General features: G+C 43.2%; 1 protein-coding gene across 2 annotated transcripts in view; it reads right to left on the reverse strand.

Moving 5' to 3' along the window:
- The window catches only part of PCSK5 (proprotein convertase subtilisin/kexin type 5), a 463938-nt gene that overhangs the window by 37075 nt on the left and 405125 nt on the right, over positions 1-21738 (reverse strand). Inside the window, exons 25-29 of one of the 2 annotated variants that reach the window (XM_035029027.1) lie at positions 13231-13273; positions 12105-12241; positions 10890-11090; positions 6254-6331; positions 1840-1923 (exon numbers count right to left, since the gene is read on the reverse strand). In XM_035029027.1, the coding sequence (XP_034884918.1) occupies positions 1840-1923; positions 6254-6331; positions 10890-11090; positions 12105-12241; positions 13231-13273 (543 nt within the window). The remainder of the gene's footprint in view (positions 1-1839; positions 1924-6253; positions 6332-10889; positions 11091-12104; positions 12242-13230; positions 13274-21738) is intronic. The other variant, XM_035029028.1, reaches the window with a different exon arrangement.

Here is a 21738-nt window from a genome sequence, read left to right on the forward strand (position 1 = left end):
TCCCTCCCTCCCTCCCTCCCTCCCTCCCTTCCTTCCTTCCTTCTTTCCTTCTTTCTTCTTTCTTTCTTTCTTTCTTTCTTTCTTTCTTTCTTTCCTTCCTTCCTCCCTCCCTCCCTCCCTCCCTTCCTTCCTTCTTTCCTTCTTTCCTTCCTTTCTTTTCTTTCTTTCTTTCTTTCTTTCTTTCTTTCTTTCTTTCTTTCTTTCTTTCTTTCTTTCTTTCTTTCTTTGAGAGAGAGAGAGAGTGCATGATGGGGGGCAAGGGCAGAGGCAGAGGGACAAGCAGGCTCCCCGCTGAGCAGGGAACCAGATGTGGGACTCGATCCCAGGACCCCGAGATCAAGACTGACTGAGTCACCCAGGTGCCCGCTTGCCGTGTTTCTTTTACTTTCCTGCAGATCACTATGGGGCTTCCCTTTCCCCAGTTGATCTGTCTATTAACACCTTGGTCTGTCTTCGTGTAAGGCCGTTTTACATGTGCAGCTCAATAGAGTCTATTCTTCTGCTTCTGGAATCCTCTCCTGCTAGGACACTAACATAGTGGCAACTCCTCCACCATCCAGCGCCACCTGGAGTGGACGGTCTGCCTACTTATTCTTTTTTATTTTATTTTATTTTATTATGTTGATCACCATACATTACATCATTAGTTTTTGATGTAGTGTTCCCTGATTCCTTGTTTGCGTATAACACCCAGTGCTTCTTAATTGAAAAAAATCAGATAACATCATTATTGAAGAAAACTATTTTAAAATCACCCTTCACTCCCAAATCCCAAGAAAATTCCTTCAATTTTTGGTTGTAAACTTTTATATTTCGTAGGGGTAGAATCATGGCACACCTGAAATTTTAAACTTTTGTGCCCCATCTCATGATGAACATTGCACCTTCCAACATAATGACCACTTTAATGGTCACTTTTAATTCTTAACTTCTCACTGTTAGTATACCATGTTAATAAAATATCCCCAGAATTCAGGGAAGTTGCTATTTCTGATGTTTTGTTATTGTAAATGATGAAGCAGTTCATCTCTTGACCTGTTAAGTTTGTTGTTCTTGGCTGGGGCGCCTGGGTGGCTCAGTCAGTTGGGCATCTGCCTTCAGCTCAGATCATGATCCCAGGGTCCTGGGATTGAGTCCCGCATTGGGCTCCCTGCTCAGTGGGGAGTCTGCTTGTCCCTCTCCCTCTGCCCCTCTCCCCTGCTCCTCGCGCTTTCTCTCGCTCTCTCTCAAATAAATCTTAAAAAAAAAAAAGTTGTTGTTCTTGGGTTTTTTTTTCTCTCCTAAATTCAGAAATGAAGAAGGAAAGAATAAGTAGGGTATTTACCCTCTACCCTACCCTAAGTTCTCTTGTTTTGGCTAATGCACTTTAAAGAGTAATGGAACCTCTAGAAATGTCAGGTACCCAGAGACCCTAACAAAATCTGTGGCCAGATCAACAGATGACTTCATCATGCCTTTGGATAAGAACATTGGCATTTTTCTTTTCATTCTCTCTCTCTCTCTCTCTTTTTTTTTTTTTGGTCCTTTGAAAGCCAGTTTTGTTTGTTTTTTTAAGATTTTATTTTTAAGTAATTTTTACACCCAATGTGGGACTCGAACTTAAAACCCTGAGATCAAGAGTCACATATTCTACCGACTGAACCCACCATGCACTCCTGAATACCAGTTTTTGTTAGAGGTCACTGTTTGGGTCCCTGCATTTTTCCAGAGTAGCCACGGTGATAGGAACAGTGAGGACTGGATCAAGTCCTGCAAACCTTTTATGTAAAAATGCCAATACACATGAGTGACAGTGAATTGGCTTGGCCACAGCCACTTCTTATCATACTCCATACTGACCTTTCGGACACGAAGTGCACAGGGTCACAGATTCATTGCAGGTTTTACAAGAAGGATGACAAGGCTGGTGTCCTCTCATAATGTCTGTGTAGACAGAAACCAGAAGTCAGTATCCTTTGAACAGGCTCATAGTATTACAGCGTTGGAAAGGATCTCATGGGTAATCTCATCTTCCTTCCTGCCCAGAATAGAATCCTTTCAATTTTGCATTGGCTAAACTTCCACGGTGGACTTTATTCATTTATTCATGTATTTCATTTATTTTTTTCTCTTCCTTCCAATTGATTATCAAGACATGGTTTGCAAACTTCCAGTGACAGGATAGTCTTAAATGCAACGGGCCTATTTGAACTAACAGGTGTTCCTTCTTTCATATATTAAAAATCTGTGAGGGTGTGTGCTTGTGTGCATGCATGCATGAAAGTTTTCTAGTTAAAGGTCATCACTTCTTTCACCAAGAGTCTTAGATGACCATTTCTCTTCACTCCAAGAGGATAACAGAATTCATTGTGTCTTTTATGGGGTAACTTTCTCTTTTCCTTCCTTCCTTCCTTCCTTCCTTCCTTCCTTCCTTCCTTCCTTTCTTTCCCTTTTTTTTTTTTTTTTTTGTTCTTTGGAATCAGGTTTCAAAATCCGTCAATGTTTGGGTTTCTGTGTTCTTCAGAGTAATCACTGTGGAATGCAAACCTAAATTTATCTCCTCTCAAATCATCATTAAACATTCACCTAATGGAGCCACCTGTGGGCTTTCTGGTTGGTCAGGTGATAGGCAGGCCATCCCAGGTCAATACACCATTCCCCTGGGAAACATTTGAGGTGTTCCTCTCCCCCTTTTCCCCCAAGAGCATTCCTTTGGTGACCAGGCTTTTCCAGGGAGTCAGGAAGTCCACAGGACAATTTCAAAAACCTACAGAATAGCCTTGGTGACATCACTCAATGAGTCCACGAGATCTTGACCGAATCTCAGGAGCTGCTTGGGAATCAGCATAAGTCTCATAGGAGAGAATTAGAAAAAGAAGATCTGGCTCAGGATGTGTGATAGGAATGATCCAGACCCTCAGTTGACTGTTACTGTTGGTATCTTATGATCACCGTCCCTCTCTTGCTTCCTGCTCCTTCCTGCTCTTCCTGAGAGTCAGTCTGAGAAAGTGGGTTCTGTAGGCACACCTGCTGTCAGAGCCCAGCTGTGCCACTTATGGGAGGGTAACCATGGATACAGTAATTAAACTCTGAGAGTCCTATTTTCCGTGTCTCTAGAATGAGAGCAAACGATCGTTCCCTTATAGAACTGTCGTGCAGGCTAAATGAAACAGTGCGTAACGCGCACGCACAGCAGCTCAGTAAATGCTAGACCTTCTGCTTCCTTCCTCCCAGTTTCCTCCTTGGTTACCATACTTCCCCATTTCCCAACCTTAGGCTTTAGTTCTCTCTCTTTTCCCTCTGTTCCATACCCGGAGTGGCACCGGGAGGGTTTGCTTGGTTTCTCTGAAGGCGCTATGGTTAATAAGCTGCTGAGATTCGCTACAGAGGAAACTAGACTCAGAGGTAGGTAGGTAGACAGACAGATTGGTGTGGATGTAGATACAGATGTGTAGACATAAATGATCATCCTGCCATGCTAAGTGGCCGTTCTCTTCCTAGTCTGGAGAGAGAAATATGCCTTGGTTTTCCAGGAGACTGACTCACTGCTGTACTCTCCCTGGGGGGAGCTGTTAAGAGCTCAATTAGCCTTGTGCGGAGCACTGTCAGGCACAGACAACAGGAAGCTCCACAGGACCAAGGCCTTTTTAAACTGACAGTCTCACTTAATCCAAACGAGAAGGCAGCAGAGATGAGCAACAATTCGGTGGCCAACATCAGTCCTCACTCACTAACCACCTGGGAGATGCAGATCAAAACCACAATGTGAGATCACCTCACACCTGTTAGAAGGTTTAGGATCAAGAAGAGACAGCACGTGTCGGTGAGGATGTGGAGGAAAGGGAACCCTTGTGCCCTGCTGGAGGGGCCATAAATGGGCACAGCCATGGTGGCAAACAGTACGGAGGGGCCTCACAAGATTAAAAATGGAACTACCCTATGATCCAGCAATTCCACTCTGTGTATATAACTGAGGGACATGAAATCACTGCCTTGAAGAGATACCTGTCCTCACATGTTCATAGCAGCATTATTTACAAGAGCCAAGACATGGAAACCACCTAAGTGTCCATCGGTGGATGAATGGATCAAGATGTGTCATATGTGTATAAAGGAACACTATTCGGCCATAAAAAAAGGAGGAAATTTTGCCATTTGCAACAAAGGGATAAATCATGAGCATTAGGCTAAGTGAAGTATGTCAGAGAGAGAAAGACAAATACCATATGATCTCACTTATATGTGGAACCTACAAGGAAACCAAAGACCTAGAGTAGATTGGTGGTTGCCAGGTGTCGGGGTCGGGGTGGGGAATGGGTGAAAGTGGACCAAAAGGTACAAATGTCCAGTTATAAGATGAATAAGTGCTGAGGATGTAACGTCCAGCGTGGTGTCTACAGCTAATACTCTATTAGCTGAGAGAGTAGCTCTTAAAAGTTCTCATCACACACATGCACAGACACACAAAAGGTAACTATGGGGGTGGTGGATGTGTTAACCTCATAGTGGTAATCATTTTGTAATATATATGTATGTCAAATCATCACATTATGCTGGTTAAGCCTGACAATGTTGTATGTCAATTGTATTTCAATGGAACTGAAAAAAAGATACGTAATGGCTGAGCGTTCTTAAAAAATAATAGCAAAATAATATTTATCAGAAACACCTTGACCATCTTTAATATTATATGTCTAGGCCAGGGGTTGAATGTTTTTCCCCTCAAGGTTTGAATTTTTTATTTTATCATTTTTTTAAATTTAATTTATTTATTTGAGACACAGAGAGAGAGGGATGCCTGGATGGCTCAGTCGGTTGGATGTCTGCCTTCCGCTCAGGTCATGATCTCAGGGTGCTGGGATCGAGTCTCACGTGGGGCTCCTTGCTCAGTGGGGAGCCTGCTTCTCCCTCTGCCTGGCGCTCCCCCTGGTTGTGCTCTCTTTCTCTCTGACAAATAAATACAATCTTAAAAAAGAGAGGGAGAGAGACAGAGAGAGAGCTGGAGCGAGCAAGAGCACACGAGTGGAAGGATGGAGTAGGGAGAGAGGGAGAAGCAGACTGCCCACCGATATGGGAGACGGAACTAGGGCTCGATCCCAGGAAGCTGGGATCATGACCTGAGCAGAAGGCAAACACTTAACTGACTGAGCCACCACTCAGGCGCCCCGATTTTATCATTTTTATACTAAATTTTTTATTTAGAAAGACATGAGCTTTAATGGGTTTTCTCACATTTTTGCAAAATGTATATATCTACATATGTATTTATAATTACGTGTATCTCACATTCTGGCAGTTTGAGATTTTACTGGGATACCCTGGATATAAAATTCTGTAATGTCAGCATATGTCCACTAGAGGGTGCTCCGTACACACAGTTAACAGCAATTAAGTGTGGGCAAGGGATTGTCGTTCCCCGCCACAGCTTTTTATCATAAAAGATTAGTGACTTAATCACAAGTAAATTTTGACTTTGATCATAGTTTCTCTTTTTTTTTCCGCTCCAGAAATTCTGGACTGGACAAGACCTCAAAGAAAAAAAAATCACCTTGACCAAGAAAATATAGTGTCTGTCCTTTAGAAATGACTATAGCTAAACCATGTAAAACGGGAGTTTTATTAAAAAAAAAATTTTTTTAAATAAGCAATACTCACACAGTTAAAAAAAACCAACAAAACTGAAGAAAGGGAATATATCATAAAGTATCTCTCCATCCTTTTTATATAAACTGTATCTATTCGCACTGTTTATCACATTGCTTTTTTTTTTTTTTTTTTGGTAATAATGTATCTTGGGGCTCATTCTCTATCGGCGCATAAAGAACCCCCTCTTGTTTATGACTCCACAGCATTCCATTGCATGGATGTATCATACTTCATTTTTCTAACTGGTAACTGTTGGTGACCACTTCGGGTTTTTTTGTGTTTTTTTTCCAATCTCTGCTATTTCAAATACTACTACAGTGACTGGGAAGGCCAAAGGTGCTTTTCCAGCCTATTACAGATCTGCAAGGACAGAGGCTTTTCTTGATAGCCTCTCCCAGATAGAACCACTCAGCACATCAGGAACGCCCTTAAATGTTCCAGAAAGCTCCACTGCTGAGTTTCCTCCCGGGTCTTTGGCCTTTGAGCATCTACGTTGTGGTCACCACCTCCTTCTGGTTTTACTTGGGCACCCCCATTTGCTCCTTGTAGCCCAGCTTCTTTGGGTTGGTTTCTACGTCACAGAGGCTTTTGATTCAGTGTGATGATCTTCTCCCTATTTCCCGGTTACCTCTTTTGATTTGAAACTTCCGCCGTTGCTTCTGTGGCAGGCTCCTCACCAAAGATGGGCTTGCAGTGGGCACAGGCTCTTTTTTATTAGAAAAGAAAAATAAAGTGTTTTATTTTTTTAATGCAAGAAAGATGAAGAAGGTCAGTTTCGCCTATCACCTTACCACCCAGAGATGCCTGCGATGTAGACGTCCGCACCTAGATTTCCCATCTTCGTGCTGAATGTGTGAGTATAATCACGTATATGTATTTAATCATTTATGTCTTCTGTGTCTATAATACTGACCCTACGTTTTTTCTTTTTGAATGATTTTATTTATTTATTTGACAGAGAGAGAGCACAAGCAGGGGGTGGGGAGCGGCAGGCAGGGGGAGAGGGAGAAGCAGACTCCCCACCAAGCAGAGAGCTGGATGTGGGGCTCCATCCCGGGACCCTGGGATCATGACCTGAGCTGAAGGCAGACCCTTAACCGACTGAGCCATCCAGGCGCCCCTGCGTTTGCTATTATAAATTTTATAGGCATATTCTCTTGCTATTAAAATTCTTAGTACACACTATTTTTAATGGATTATGTATTTGCATGAACCATAATTCCCTTAATTTTTTTCTTTTGTTACATTTTTAGATTGCTCCATCTTTTTTTTTTTTTTTGGTTATTATAAATAAAGCTGCCATTGACATCTTTATACACAATATTGGCTAAGTCAGGACTCTACTTGGCTCCTAGGCATCCCAGCTGACCACTATTTGCTGCCTTCTTTCTGGGACTATTCTTCCCCAACCTAGGGCCCCCCAGATTGCTTGCTTTTGACAGGGAAGACTTGTTTTGAAAGTGAACTAGTGTTTCCCGTGTTAAGACTGGGTCAGGTTAAAGGGCAAGGGAGTAGTTTAACTTTTGTGTCCTCTTCTGTCCTGGGAGCTTTATGTGGGCTCTCCCATTTAATTCTCAGAACGACCTTGGCTGAAGCAGTTCCATGTTCTTATTTTATGGATGAGGGAACTAAGATTCAGACAGGATGAGTAACTTGTTCAAGGTCGCACAGCCAGTAAAGAACAGAGCCAGGGTTTGAACCCTGGTATGCTTACCTCTAAAGCCTACATCCACTAGAGAGACTTTTTAGTAATTAATTTGGATTTTAAAATAGTTCGGTCGAGGTCAAAGCAGTGGTATACCAGTAAAATGGCTCTTTGGAACACACGACAAAAACCTTAAATTGTAGTGTTTGCTGATTTCCGTGGTGTAAATACTCCCATCGTAGTTGATTTCAAGCTGCCGATGGTTTAATGATCCCCTATTGAAATTCCTGGATATTTGACAATCAGGGCAAGTGGAGACGCATGGTTCCTTCAGGGATCCTGTGGGCCAAAGGTTTAGTCATTTACTCATCCAGAGTCCTGCGTTTTCTTCACGGAGTGCTAGTTGGTTAATTAAGTAAAAATGAGGTCCTCATTTCTACGCGAGGCAACTGTGTATATCTACGAAGTCCTTCTAAAAATCAGATTTTCGTGGCATCTCTAAAGCCCTCGAAGATTCAGTTACACATAGGCAGCGTATCTGCCCACCGCTGAGATTTATTTTTTACATACGGCTCTCAGTGTTTGTGACTGGCTCTGGGATTCCAGGCTTCCTCAGGGCATAGGAATCAAAATCAAAAGACAGGCTAGTGAGAAATTGGTAGGATGTGGTCAAAAAGTTAATTCCCTGTGTCTGCGCTTTGTAGATTAAACTATCATCAGCATATGTAATTAGAGCCTGCTACAAACACGGTTTTAATCGATGATGGAAATAGGTGGGTAGGGGAAATGTGCAGGAATTATTCTTAGGACTTTCCGGCACTACCAGGGGGAAAACCACTTAAGAAAATCCAAATGATTTAACAGTCATAGAGTAAACTGTTTCCATTCCCAACAATGGTTTCAGGAAAGCAGCCGAACCTGTGGCCTGCCACGCCTGAACATTTTCACCCACGGTGGCTCGTGATGCCTGAGTCCCTGTGGAAGCCATTAGCAGCCTATTTCACATTGGGTCTGTTGCTGCCATACAGGGGCACTGGCCTAGGAATCTTCACAGGGTGTTAGTGACTAGGACAGGGGATCTGGTAGGGATCCGTACTCTGGTGCAAGTGATTCTTTGCTGGCAGGAAGAACAGAGTTGAGCCGCCATCTTTGGAGATGAGTTAGTCTTGGTTGGAGGCTTGGCCAGGCATGGTCCAATGTGTAGGGAAATCTCCATCCTTGGACTGGGGCAGGAGGTGATGCCACTGCGTGTTTAATTAACGCAGAATTACGGTCCTCCCATCGTGAGCAGACCCTTTATTAAGAGAGGGGTTTAGCGAAGTCTAGTTGGATTTTTATTTCAAGGCTCTTTCCCCAACATGTACTGGCACAGACCGTGGGGGGCGGTTGTAGTCTTTGGGTGCAAACAAGCTCTGATTGTTTCCTCTGGGAGGTCATGTGGGTGAAGGAGTGGACTGGAGTTTGTCCCATTTTACCTTTCCTATGTGGATCTGCAACCGTGTTGAAAACCACACCACCACCTTGCTGAGAGCACCTAGGCAGCTCTATTCTTCTAAAATCATTCTGTCCATTGTCTGGGCTCCCACTGAGTTGACCCAGGATGACTGCCACCTGCTTAGCATCATCTTAAAGGGGAGGCTGATTAGTGCCTGTTTTCTGGAAACTTCTGCCCTCCTATTATACCCTCAACCTTGTTGGGATTTTTTTTGTTTGCTTTTTGTGTTTTTGTTTTTGTTTTTTAAGAGTTAGAAGTCAGGGGAAAGATGTAGGCATTTGGCTCAAATACTCCCAGGACTTGATGGAGTGCATTTCCCACTTACTGTCTCCCTCAGTGGTGTCTAAGCTCTGCTGGGGAAGCTGAGCTCCGGCCTCACCTTGCTCAGTGAAGAAAGAGTTTTCCTCACTGTTAATAGTCTGCATGTCTGATTTCCTAGGTCATAGAAAAGTGCAGCCATGGCATTGACTTTGTTGCTTTTGTCCAGCCACGAGAAACATTCTCATCTGCTTCCCAAATCCCTTAGTAGTGCTAACTCCCCAAATGGACTAATTCCTTCCTTTCTTCAAAAACACTATATTTTGATAGTAGAAAATGCAGAGGGGTGGGTGTGGTGCTCTGACAAAGGGGAGCAGTCAAGGCCTGATTTCTGCTTGCAAAGTGCGTAGCCCAGTTGAAAGGGACGTGTAATCATTTGGGGAATCAAATCTGCTCTGACTCTTGGATCCCTGGACCTTTTCATCATCTGGATGCCAGATAAAATACAGATGTTCTGAGCTAGAAACCCAGCACCAGACTATTTTCCTCTTGGCTTGCCCTGCCTCTTAAATGCCTGAATGCCAGACAAGCTCGTTTTCAGCATTTGGGTCCAGCTATAATTCACGGAAGATATCCCAATCTGGATTGAATGATTTTCTTCCCAGCTATGCCTCTGAAATTGGCCCGTGTTCTCCATGGCTTTTGGCTGCTGGGTTTGTGATGGTCTCTGAGCTGCTTTTCCTTTAAGTCACACATGCAACCCTGTCGTGGTGGACGGTCGCCATGGATGTCCCTCGTCAGACCCGGCAAGAGCCTCTCTCCTGCCCGGGATCTATCCCTCGCCCCGGGCCCTTCGGAGACTCATCCTGAGCAGACCTCCACTGCCATTGCACTGAAATGACCTTTTTAACAAATCCTTGCCTTGAAATCAAACGGAGAGCATCTCTTGTTTTCATGAGCATCTCTGCATAGAATGTGAGTCAGATTTTTCCAGCAGGAAGAGGGTTTGGTTTTTTAACCACCAGAGACAGAGAGGTCACTGGAGTTAGTAACTACCTTGCAAGGAAGCTCGTGACTGAGGCTTCAATGTGAGGTCAGTACTGAAGACACAGGTAGGAATGAGCACGCGCAAGCCTTTGCTGTTAGATTGCAAACTACCACACCCTGCCTCCGGCCCCCATCAAAATCCCCACTTTCCCCAACTGCAACTGGAGGGGGACTTTTATTTTATTTTACTTGAGAGCACGAGTTGGGGGGGAGTGACGGGGAGAGGGAGAGAGAATCTCAAGCAGACTCCCCGCTGAGCATGGAGCCAGACTCCGGGCTCGATCTCACAACCTGGAGAAATCAAGAGTCGGTTGCTTAACTGAGTGAGCCGCCCAGGTGCCCCTGGAGGGGATCTTCTGAAAGGCAAGCTTGGATGATGCTAAGGTCTAATCAGCCAGCCAGAAAGATCAGCTGTCTCAGCTTAAATTCCAGTACTTTTAGAGCAGGTCTTCCTTGTCCAACTGAAAAAGCCCACCTTTACCAGTCGTTTTCCTTTACCTTAGATAGAAGTTATTCTGAAATCTTTGAGAATGGTCATTGGGCCATTCCCCTACATGACTGTCTTTACCCGATCTGAGGTCTCCTCCTCCCAATAGGAACTCACGGGCCACACCACCCGTAGGCTGCGCTTTGGGTTTCCCCCCAGGTCGGATGACAACGAACCACCGCCTCCTACCCTTTCCCACTCCAAGCTTTGGTTCACTGCCCTGCCTTCCTCTCTTTTGGGATATCCCAAAAGCAAGTGTTAAAGCGGGAGGGAGGCAGACAGGCAGAGAAGGGGGCCAGACACCTGCGTTCTCTGTCTTGGGAGGCACGTACCGTTCCAGAATTTGCCTTCCACCTGGGTCTGGGCAGGCTCCGAGCACGTCCCGTGTCGCAGCTGCAGTCCTTCCCGGCAGCTGCCGCACTGATGGTAGCCAGGGCCACTGCAGGTCACGCAGGCTGGGTGGCAGCGCTCACACTGGCCCAGCTCTGGGTCGCCATAGAAGCCGGGACCACATGTGCTCACACAAGAGCCACCTGCAGGGGTACACAGAGAGGGAGCATGAGGGTGGGTCCCCAGCTGGCTTGGCGCGCTCTGCGAGGCCGAGTTCTAAACAGGCTGCGGGGAATCTCAGGAACACTCTTTGTTTGAATTTGTTTTTCAAGAAACCAAACTGCCGGGCGCCTGGGTGGCTCAGTTGGTTAAGCGACTGCCTTCGGCTCAGGTCATGATCCTGGAGTCCCTGGATCGAGTCCCGCATCGGGCTCCCTGCTCAGCAGGGAACCTGCTTCTCCCTCTGACCCTCCCCCCTCTCATGTGCTCTCTCTCTCTCTCTCGTTCTCTCTGTCTCAAATAATAAAAAAAGAAAGAAAGAAAGAAACCAAACTGCCATAAGCTTCTTTCAGCCAAGAAACGGGTCTTAAATCCAACATGTCAGTCCTCTCTTAACCAAGCATTTCAGTTTGCTCAAGGGGTGAAGGGGTGAAGAGCATAAAGAACTTCAAATTCTCAGGGCCTCGAAAAAGTGCAAATCAAATGAATCTCTGTATAGAAGCACTGGAGATCAGTGTGGGCTGATCCTGCAAACATTCGAGAGCACTGGGCTGTGACTCCTTCCACTGGAAGACTCCTAGTATAGTTCTTTCCTAACCATCTGACCAAAACCAAAGACAAAGGATCTTGTTGATCTTTAACACTGCTCAGGAATATATAGCGTGGGTTAAGTCTCCGGGAAAGAGTCATGGTTCTGAATATTCCAGGTGATTTGTTCTAAGGCATTTATCTTCAGCATTCCCCCCACCCGCCCCTGTCACTCTTGTTTCCATCAGCTTGGAGATGTTGGAAATGAATGAGTGACATAGGAACTCTGCTTCAGTAATAAAAGCAGAAGGAAGTAGTCCCGGCTAATGTTGATTTTCAAACCAAATTAAAATCCATCCTTGGACAGGAGGCACGGGAAGAGTCGAAAGCCAGTCAAGCCAGTGCTCTTATTTCTGGGTGGGGCTCTGGAGCCTTGTTCTTCCTTTGCACCACGCGGTTCTCAGGCTTACCCAGGAGAAAGAAGCCTTCTTCACACCAATAGCACTGATGCTGGTCACAGTTGCTGCAGTTGGTCTGACACGCTTTGCATTCAGATTCTTCACTGTAGGTCTTCTGAGGACAGGTCTTGTAACAGTGGTGTTCAAACCTAAGAGGGGGAGGAGATGGAGTTTCTTCCACGAGCTATGTTGACGTATTTCTCTTCACCACCATAATTTAATATCCTGACATCTGTCTACACATCATTTTTAACAGGTATAGATATTTAGGTTTCAAGGACAAAAACTTGGTCTATGTGTGCCCACCAAACAAGTCATTAACCACTTCCCTCTGGACCCTGAGGACCCATCATCGGGGCAGCTGTGAAGAGGGTGGGGAGAAGGAAAGGGGTAGCAATATTTATTTATGGAGTACTGATGATGCATAAAGTCCTCATTTCAACCTCCATTCAATTCTCCTATGGTAGCTATAACTTGTCTTTAATTTCTAGATAAGGGGACCGAGTCTTGAGGTAAAATGCTCAAAGTCCCATAGGTAGTTAAAGGCAGGCCTGGGATTTGAACAGACGGTTTATGTGCTTCTGTCACATGGCAATGGGAAGGGGAGGTGATGTGGAGACCTCCCATCTCTGACCTGTAGAGTTGAATTGGAGAACTTTGGAAGGGATTGTTACCTGCGTTTCATTTAATCTAGTGGTCTGTGTCCCTTCTTACCCAGGGGGTGATTCAGAGCTCATAAAGTACCTGGCTTCATCCTGGATTTTCTGACTCCTGTTAAGGACAAGGTCTCCACGCAGACGTTTGGAAATAGCTTGCCTGGGGGCGGGTCTATCGTTAAGGTTTGTCCATGAACAGCAAGGTCTGAATCCTGGTAACCCATGGCAAGATTCCTAGACACCAGTGTCAGGTTGGGTGACTTCCAGGACCAAGAAAAAGAGGGCCTCCTTTGGAGGCAAGAAAACAGCTGGGCTCTTATTGCTAAATCCAAGAATTGTTCTTTAATAGCCTGACAGGGCAGAGTCGCTTCAGGCTGCCCGGCCTCTTTGCTTTAATCACTGGATTTAGGATTAAGTCAGTAATGCTTAAACTGCAGAAAAGTTAGTGCCATGAAAAAAAAACCCCAAAAAACCAAACTTACATGTAATACCCCGGAGTGCATGATGTACAGGTTTCTGGATTATCTGGAAGAAAATTATAATAATGAAACATAATAATTACTGAGAGTCCATCATTTGGAAAAATGGGCTCTGGAAAAGTCCTGGCTTGAGACAAATAATCTTTTTGGGATGTTTCATGAAAGGTACTCTCCAGAAATGATATTTGCACAGATTATACCATTTTTAATTAGTAGCACGACGTATGCTGTGGTTTAGCTTTATCAAAGCTAGTAAAATAAGAGTTCTCAGGAATAACGGTTGGCCCTGATTTTCAAGGAAGTAGAGTCCCAAGCTCCTAGGTCTTCTAACTGCAGATTAAGAACCATCCGCATTAAGCACCTCCTGGCCTCTGTGAGGGAAAGGCATCAAGCGTGTCCACACATGCATGTTTGGAAGGGGCGGCGGGCTCTCGACTCTGAATGGTAGGTTTTCCATGAGCTACCCCCAATGCCTGCCAATGTGAGGGAGTGTCATCTGGGAGCCTCCTTTGAAATCCGGACAATTATTTTTTTTTTTCCAATACAGTATCTACTTTGTGTTGGGCACGTCACAAATCTCTTGAAGGAATTGTCCTGTTCTCATTAAGTATAATGATTCAATATGTCCCTGTTGGCTCAGAGAAGGACTCTTTCCTACAGCTTTAAGGGGACTTAATGAGAGAGCAAGGGCTTTGAGAATCACTAATTCAGTCTATTTCCCTTCCTCATAACCCTCTTTGAAAGATGCCAATTCCAGATCCAATTATAAAGGGAATTCTATGATTTCCATTGGCCCGTGATTCCCGTGACTCACAGAGTGACCTCCAGCAAAGTTTCTGTGGTACTCCAGTTCTGTTCTTTTCATTCTGATAAGAGATGGAAAAAAATTGCTCCTCTTCAGAATGTTCCTTGTGGTACGTGAAGGTTGTATGTGACCTTTAACTTTATTTAAACAAAATTTTGCCCTTTGAACTTTGTGCACAGCTTTCCTTTCTAATCTACTCTAGGCTCTATTTTGGTTTTCACAAAATCTGCCCCTTGCTCAAATCTTTAGCCAAATGCTCATCCTGGGTTCTCCTAGGGATGTTGCAAGACAACACTACTGTGTATTACACATTATATGGCTGATGCATTACACCAAAAGCTACTGTGGAAAATTTTCTGTAAGAGGTTCTACCATTTAACCAGAGATTGACAGAACCTTCTGGAAATAGCTTAGTGATGATGCAGTGGAGAAGGTACTGGCCTGGGAACTGGGCTGTTTCTAGTTTGAAGTTTTAACTCTGGCTTAACTGCCTTGTGAACTTGCATTAAATGTTGCGCTGCTTTCTGGATTCTGATTTCTGTAGGTATAAAATGATCTGGTTGGAGAAAGCAGTTGCTAAGACTTCAAAAGGTAAAAATTCTGCAATTGAGTCTAGCAGGGGTTGGCAATGTATGACCGACTCTTGGGCCAGATTCAGCCGTGCCCCTTCCATAGGAAGGATGGAACAAGACTCAAGACAGCCAAGGACGTAGCCAGACCCTTCTGCAGGAGGCCATGATATGCTCACAGTAGGGAAATGGTATTGTGTCTCTTGGTGACAGACCAGAGCAGGATGGTGAAATGAACCATAAAGCAGGCTAATTACATGATATAAGGAATCTGAAGCTAGAGGTGCCTTGAGAAAGAAAAGCTCACAGAAATTCTTAGAAGTTTTGCAGGTGGGGAGGGGTCTTTATGCTTCCGCAATCCATTTTAAGAGGGGTGCAAAGGCCCCGGAGAACACGAGTGGTTCCACTGGGTAAGTATTTCCTGCTACGCGTCTATGTTTGCATCTCTATTCTTTCAGGTCTGTTCCTAAATAAGCTGCTACTACTCAGCTCACAGTTGGGCATCCTACTTTTCCCTGCCCAGCCCCAATGAACATATTTGACTCTGACAGTTTTGCTAATTTGGCAAGGGCTGGGGAAATTCTAATCCTGTTCTCTAATGTTCTGGCCATCCCTCCCATCTAGGAATTTAATGAGTTTGCTCTCTGCTCCTTTAAGCAGGTCATGATGAAAATGTTAAACAGAACCAAGCCTCAGAAATGTGCATACCAATGTAATCTTGAGTCCAGGGACCTTTCCAGCCCAGATGCACAGTGAATTTGGTACCTTTACAATAGTTTGCATAAATGAATAATGCATAGAACAGGAAGTATGTCTTAGAACAGCTTATGAATGCCCATTAGTCTTTCTCATTATTACCGGTTATTCTGAAGAATAAGAATTATTTTAAAAAATTTTCCACCCCAGAAGATCCACAAGTCAGACATAAGCTAAATGGATTTAGCTTGACCACTGAGAGGCAGCTGTTATGGGATTAAGGAAAGGTAACAATCCCAAACCTAGAAGTTGAGTCTAAGTCAAGTTGGCATTTGAATGGTAGGGTAGGAAAGGAGGGTTGGCTTAAGGAGAAAGGTGAATGTTGCTGGCTCTTCCGGTGTGTGTGTGAGTGAGTGTGTGTGTGTGTGTTTGGGGGTTAGGGGTAGAAGAGTCCAAACAAGCTAGCATTGTGGACTGTCTCAGAAGGTGGTTTCCAAAGTAGGATGTTTGAATAGCTCTGGTTACTTGGTGTTGTCAAACCTTTGAGCTGAGAGAACATAGTTTGAGGGGACGTGGGGCAAGTTCAGTCAGAATTCAGAGAGAGCCTCGCACATTTGGAAAAAAAGGAAAAAAAAGCCTTCGGAAACAGTTCCTGGCTTCCACCTGTTCACATCCCCACTAAGGAGAATGTATGAGCAGATGCCTCATCAAAATGGGGGTACAGCCTGCCTTTCTTGAGAAAACTCCTGTCTATTGTCTCCTTTCTATGGGGTGGGATGGGCAGGACTTTGGTGCCCCCTCTTTCTGGAGAGGTCTTCGCGATCCTGTGTGTCACTTTCCCATGGTTTCCTTAGTTTTATCAGTGCTGGGGCTCATGGGAAACTCCCTCTTCTCATGGAGGTGTTGACTGCTGCCTTCAACTTCACCTTCAGTGGTCAACGTGCATCCTCTGCCGTGTTATTGTGTGCTTAGTAATACCTATAGCCTTCACCATTGCATACGGATGGATCAGGGCCACATTAGGAGTTATGGCCATCTAACTTACAAAATGCATCGGGAAAGGGATATTTTAAACTTGAAATGGAATCGAATTTTCAAAATGTGCAGAGAACAAGAATTTGTTGTTTATGGTTTACATAAACTCGGAGTCACACAATTAAAGATATGTATAAGCTAAAATGACTCAATTTCCTTTTTCTAAAATCTTACTGTACATTTCTTTTTCATTTGAAGGAGACAAAAGACTTGGTTTTTTAAAGAATAGCCTTTATCATATAATATCTAGATAGGCCGGAATTAGCCAGGGATCAGCTATGTTGTTGAGGCAGAATCGCCTCTTTGCAAAACCAGGGGGGAAAGTTGATGTCAGGGTGGTATGTCTTTCAAGATTCATTTTCAGGGGCACCTGGGTGGCTCAGTTGTTAAGCATCTGCCTTCGGCTCGGGTCATGATCCCAGGGTCCTGGGATCGAGCCCCGCATCGGGCTCCCTCCTCCAAGGGAAGCCTGCTTCTTCCTCTCCCTGCCACTCCCCCTGCTTGTGTTCCCTCTCTAGCTGTGTCTCTCTCTGTCAAATAAATAAATAAAATCTTTAAAAAAAAGATTCATTTTCAGGCTTCTAGAACTTTCATCCACACCCCAGGCCTCCCTCTACCACTGCCTATTGAAACTGATCTGTTCCATAGTCCTTTACGGCACAGATCTACTAGTTAGGGATGCTAGGCTAATGGGCAGGTTAAACTTATGTTCTTGGGAGGCTTCTAGGTTTTCCCCTACCTCAGTCCTTCCTCAGGTGTCCTAGACTCATTAGGCTCCCTTTGCTTTGACCTCTTAGGCCACATCTGTAAGTGTTCCATAAAGTGGCACCTGCCTTATTGTAATTCATCACGCCCTGCTGGATGCTGGCTTTTCCCACAACTTCAACCTTTTGGCTCTATTACCTTCCCAGTTCCAATCACCTATATTCTAGGTTTGACCAAACTTGGGGCAATGTTTGCCTTCCCAGTGCTTCCCACACTTAGGCAGAGTATGGACCAAACTGATGCTTCACCCCTTCTTCATAGGTTTTTAGCCCCAAATACTCTATAAGCTCCCTAATTACAGAATCTAAAGTGGTAATGTCCATACTGTTTTGATTGATCACCCTATTGGTTTAAAAATTTAGCATGTGCCTGCAATGCATATATATGTGTGTGAATTATTTATGTGTGCTAGTGCATGAATATTTTACATTTTTAAAAATATATAGTGGAAAGATAAAGTAGAAAATTTAATAATAAAATGATTGCAAATACAAGTTCTATCTTTTTCTGTGGGCCAGTGGGTTGTCTTGCATACTTCTCTTTGGAGATGAGGGACTTGGGCCATATATAACAGAATGCCGACTCTGAGGTTATAAATTCATATACTAGCTTTCCAAAAATATGTTTTACATTCAATTGCTTAAAGTTGTAACTGGAAGGAATGGTTCTCTGATGGGCTCACACATCTGTATGTATATAAGGACTTTCTATACCTGGCTTCTAGCCTTTCCATATTTATAGACAAACTCTATAATTCTAATTAACTTGTTCACCTAGCATTTTGGGGGTTGGGAAATAAGTTGAAAATATAGATATAAATGAACGCATTGGAATGCTATGACTAGATTCCATTTTTCTCATCCTTCTATGACCCTCTATAACTTTAGTATGTTAATGTGTTCCCCAGAGAAAACTTTCTAGATTGGAATAACCAGTGATTATGTCCCTATGAAAGACAATGTGAAAGTTCATCTGCTGAGAAGAGGTTTAAAAAGTATGGTACATTTATACGTTAAAATTTTGTTTAAGAATATTTAATGACATGACATTTTCATGATAGGCTATGTGAATAGGGAAGGTAATCCATATCTAGATATGTATGTATTATGTATGCATATCGATCTGTGTGTACAGAGATGACTATCAAAAATCAGAAGAAAAAGCTAAAATGTTAACAGGAGTTATTTCTGATTTTATTTATGTGTATCTATACATGTTTCTATATTAATAAATATGTGCTATGGACTTAGTTAGAAAAAAAATTCTATTAAGGAAAGAATGTGCGTGCTCAGGTTATGAGCTCCAGGGGTCATTTATGCCACATGTCTGTAACGGTCTTCTCCACAGACCCCTCTCCCCAGAGAACTAGTCTTTTGGTCACACTCTTCATTTTCTGTCAGTTTTCTGCACACTTCTGTTTTTCCATCTTTCCATTTTGTTTCTTAGCAATTCCTAATTCTCCATCACCAGGACAAGACCGATCTTCCATGGGGTTCGGTTAAAACCATGGCAGATGTTTACACAAACTCCTTTTTAAAAATTCACTTTTAATTTGAAATATTTTTCTGATAGGATTCCATAAAGGAGGCAGATCACTAGGAAATGGGGTTATTCTTGGCTCGGCCTCAAGACTTGCCAACTGGATGAGGCACTGTCATTGGGCCAAGCGTTCTCAAGCAATTCTCTTTATAAGCACCTGCGGCCTTGCTGGAGCCTCAGCAGAGTGTCCATCCCCTATTGAGATGCACTACTCCCTTTGAGGGGAGAGACAATATTACAAGCAGCGAGTACTTAAATTGTTTTGGGAGTTAATTAAGCATGTTGTCAATAATGCATATTCTCCCAGAGTAAATATGTACTTAGTTATTGGATGATGCTGTACAAATCTGTAAGAGAGGCACTGACATTCTTCATTCCACACAAAAATAAGGACTGGGTAAGAGATTTATATACCCACAGAGTGCAACTAATTACAAGCCCCAAATAGCATTAAAAAGTATGTAATTCAGATAGGCCTTGTACTCAGAATTGCTTCAAATAATTAACACTAGCATACAAAATGGACCCTTTGACCTGCTTTGCCAAAACAGAAGATTTTTCTGGAAGGTTCAGTGGTGCTGGGATACAAAGTACTTGGTTAGGGGGCCTGTTGACGATTTTCAATCCTTTTGTCCTCACTGGTGTCCAAGGACAATGAATAAATATTTGAATTGGCAATAATGTAAATAGTACAGCTGACAATGGGGCACAACCCCCTGGAGGGACACAGTAGTAGAGAGACCAGAATAAATAATCTAAATCATTGTCTACAAATGTTGGCTAAAAGAGGACTCAGTTCTCTATTGGACTCTGGTCTTTACCAAGTCCTCTGGTTCCAACAATAGGATATCCTAATAGGCAAGCTGTTTCTGGATTCCCATTCTTCTCTCAACCAACTAACAGGTGAAAGTGATGGATAAATATACACAGCTGAGTGCCTATGAGGATTACCCACTACAGCTGTTTGTTCACTCATTCCTTCATTCTGGAGCTTACATTTTGGAGAATAGACAATAAAAGAAAAATTAGATAATTATTATAATGCAAATAAGATGTAAATCTTCAATAAATGCATGAAACAGCTACTAAAATGCAAGCTCCGTGAAGATGGGTGGTTTTGTTTTGTTTTCCTGTACCTCGGTACCATGAGTATTGCCTCGCACATAGCAGAAGCTCCAAAAATATGCGTGAATGAAGAAGAAAAACATGTAAATAAGTACAGAGATTCAGATAAAGGGTTAGAGAGTGATGAGATTAGAATGGAGATGAGACGTCTTAATTTAGATAGGCTTGTTGGGGAGAGAACCTTTCAGGAATTGACCTTTGGAGATGGGAATGGTAACAAGGAGATAGCCATGTGGGCTCTGAGGGCAGTGTTTCAGAGGCTAAGAAAACTTCATCTGTTCAAGGAACATGGAGAAGGTCAGTGGGGCTACAGTGGATAAAGAGAGGGAGAGAGTCAGGAGATGAGGCCAAGGTCATAGAATCATATCAAATATCATTTTACACGCCAGGCTTAAGAGGTTTGCACTCAATCTAAAAGTAATGAGGAACAATCAAAGCTTTATAAAAAATATCCTATGTGATCTGAATATCTTAAAATGATCATTGTGGGTGCTACATGGAAAATGACTTCTTTAACTGTGGAAACAGTTATATCCCTTAAATCTTGCAAAACCTGGATTCCATGTAACACAGTTGAGAAACACTGGTTTAAGGAATATACTGCAGGAGAAATGGTTGGGCATAAACTCAGACTATGGCTTCAGTAATGAAAAATCAGATTGGAGAGAACCTAAAAAAGATAAAAATTGAGAAGATCAGATGATATGATGTGGGAGGTGAGGAAGTGGGATGGTTCCCTGGCTCTGGCTTGAGTACTTGGGTGGATAGAAAGGAGGAACAGTCAACAGGGGGATGGACGTAGGAGCAATAAACAAATACTTAACTGATCCTGTATGATAGTCCATACACTGCTTTGGTGATTATAAAGATATATACAGACAAGAAAGGCAATCCCTACCCTCATGGAATTTGATGAGGAGACAGTAATTAGCAAAGCTCATTAGAGAAGAAACCACAATGTGGCAAAATATAGAATAGATAAACCTCTAATCTAGTATACCACAGAAATATTTGCTTAGGGCTTGAAAGAAACCAACTTATGATTCTCTTTCTCTCTTACCACTTAATTAGCCTTTATCTCTCTTTTTGAATAGAAAAATTCGGAGCATTTTCATTATAGTTAGGGTTGCCAGACAAAATACGAGACTGAAATGGGAACCGAAGGACTACAGTTTCAGTGTAAGGATGAATGAAAAATAAAATTGTCAGGAGAAGGGGACAACAAAAAACATCATCCCACTCTTAGCCTTGACATTGGGTAGATTAAAAAGCAACAACAAAACCGCCTCTGAGAATGTATAACTATAAGCTAGATCTTACCTAAGTTATCTGAATTCATGTTATCTGTGTTGGGAACATCTCAAAAGGAAAATTCAATTTAAAGTAGTCCTAAGTAGATAGCATCCCAAGGCAATTGGTAGAAGCAAATGCAAATCTTCTCTAGGGAAATGTAATCTTGGGGCGCCTGGGTGGCTCAGTTGTTAAGTGTCTGCCTTTGGCTCAGGTCATGATCCTGGGGTCCTGGGATTGAGCCCCTCATCGGGCTCCCTGCTCAGTGGGAAGCCTGCTTCTCCCTCTCCCCTCCCCCTGCTTGTGTTCCCTCTCTCACTCTGTCTCTCTCTGTCAAATAAATAAACAAAATCTTAAAAAAAAAAATGTAATCTTAGATCACCAAGTGTTCTCACAGGTAAATTTTCAAGGAAATTTGTCACAGTTTAAAAGCAAGGAAATTAGGCACTCTGAGAGAAAGTTGGCAGAAATAACAGACATCAGAATCAGACCCACAGAGACCACTGATCTTGAAATGATCTGATACAGAATATAAAAATAACAAGTGTTTAATATTTTTTAAAGATTTTATTTATTTATTTGAGATAGAGAGCAAAAGAGAAAGCATGAGAGGGGGGGCAGAGGGAGAGGGAGCCCGAGGCCGGACTTGATCCCAGGACCTTGGGATCAAGACCTGAGCTGAAGGCA

This window comes from Mirounga leonina, unplaced genomic scaffold, assembly GCF_011800145.1.
Source record: "Mirounga leonina isolate KUSES-001 unplaced genomic scaffold, KU_Mleo_1.0 Mir_224, whole genome shotgun sequence".
NCBI classification, from domain to species: Eukaryota; Metazoa; Chordata; class Mammalia; order Carnivora; family Phocidae; genus Mirounga; species Mirounga leonina.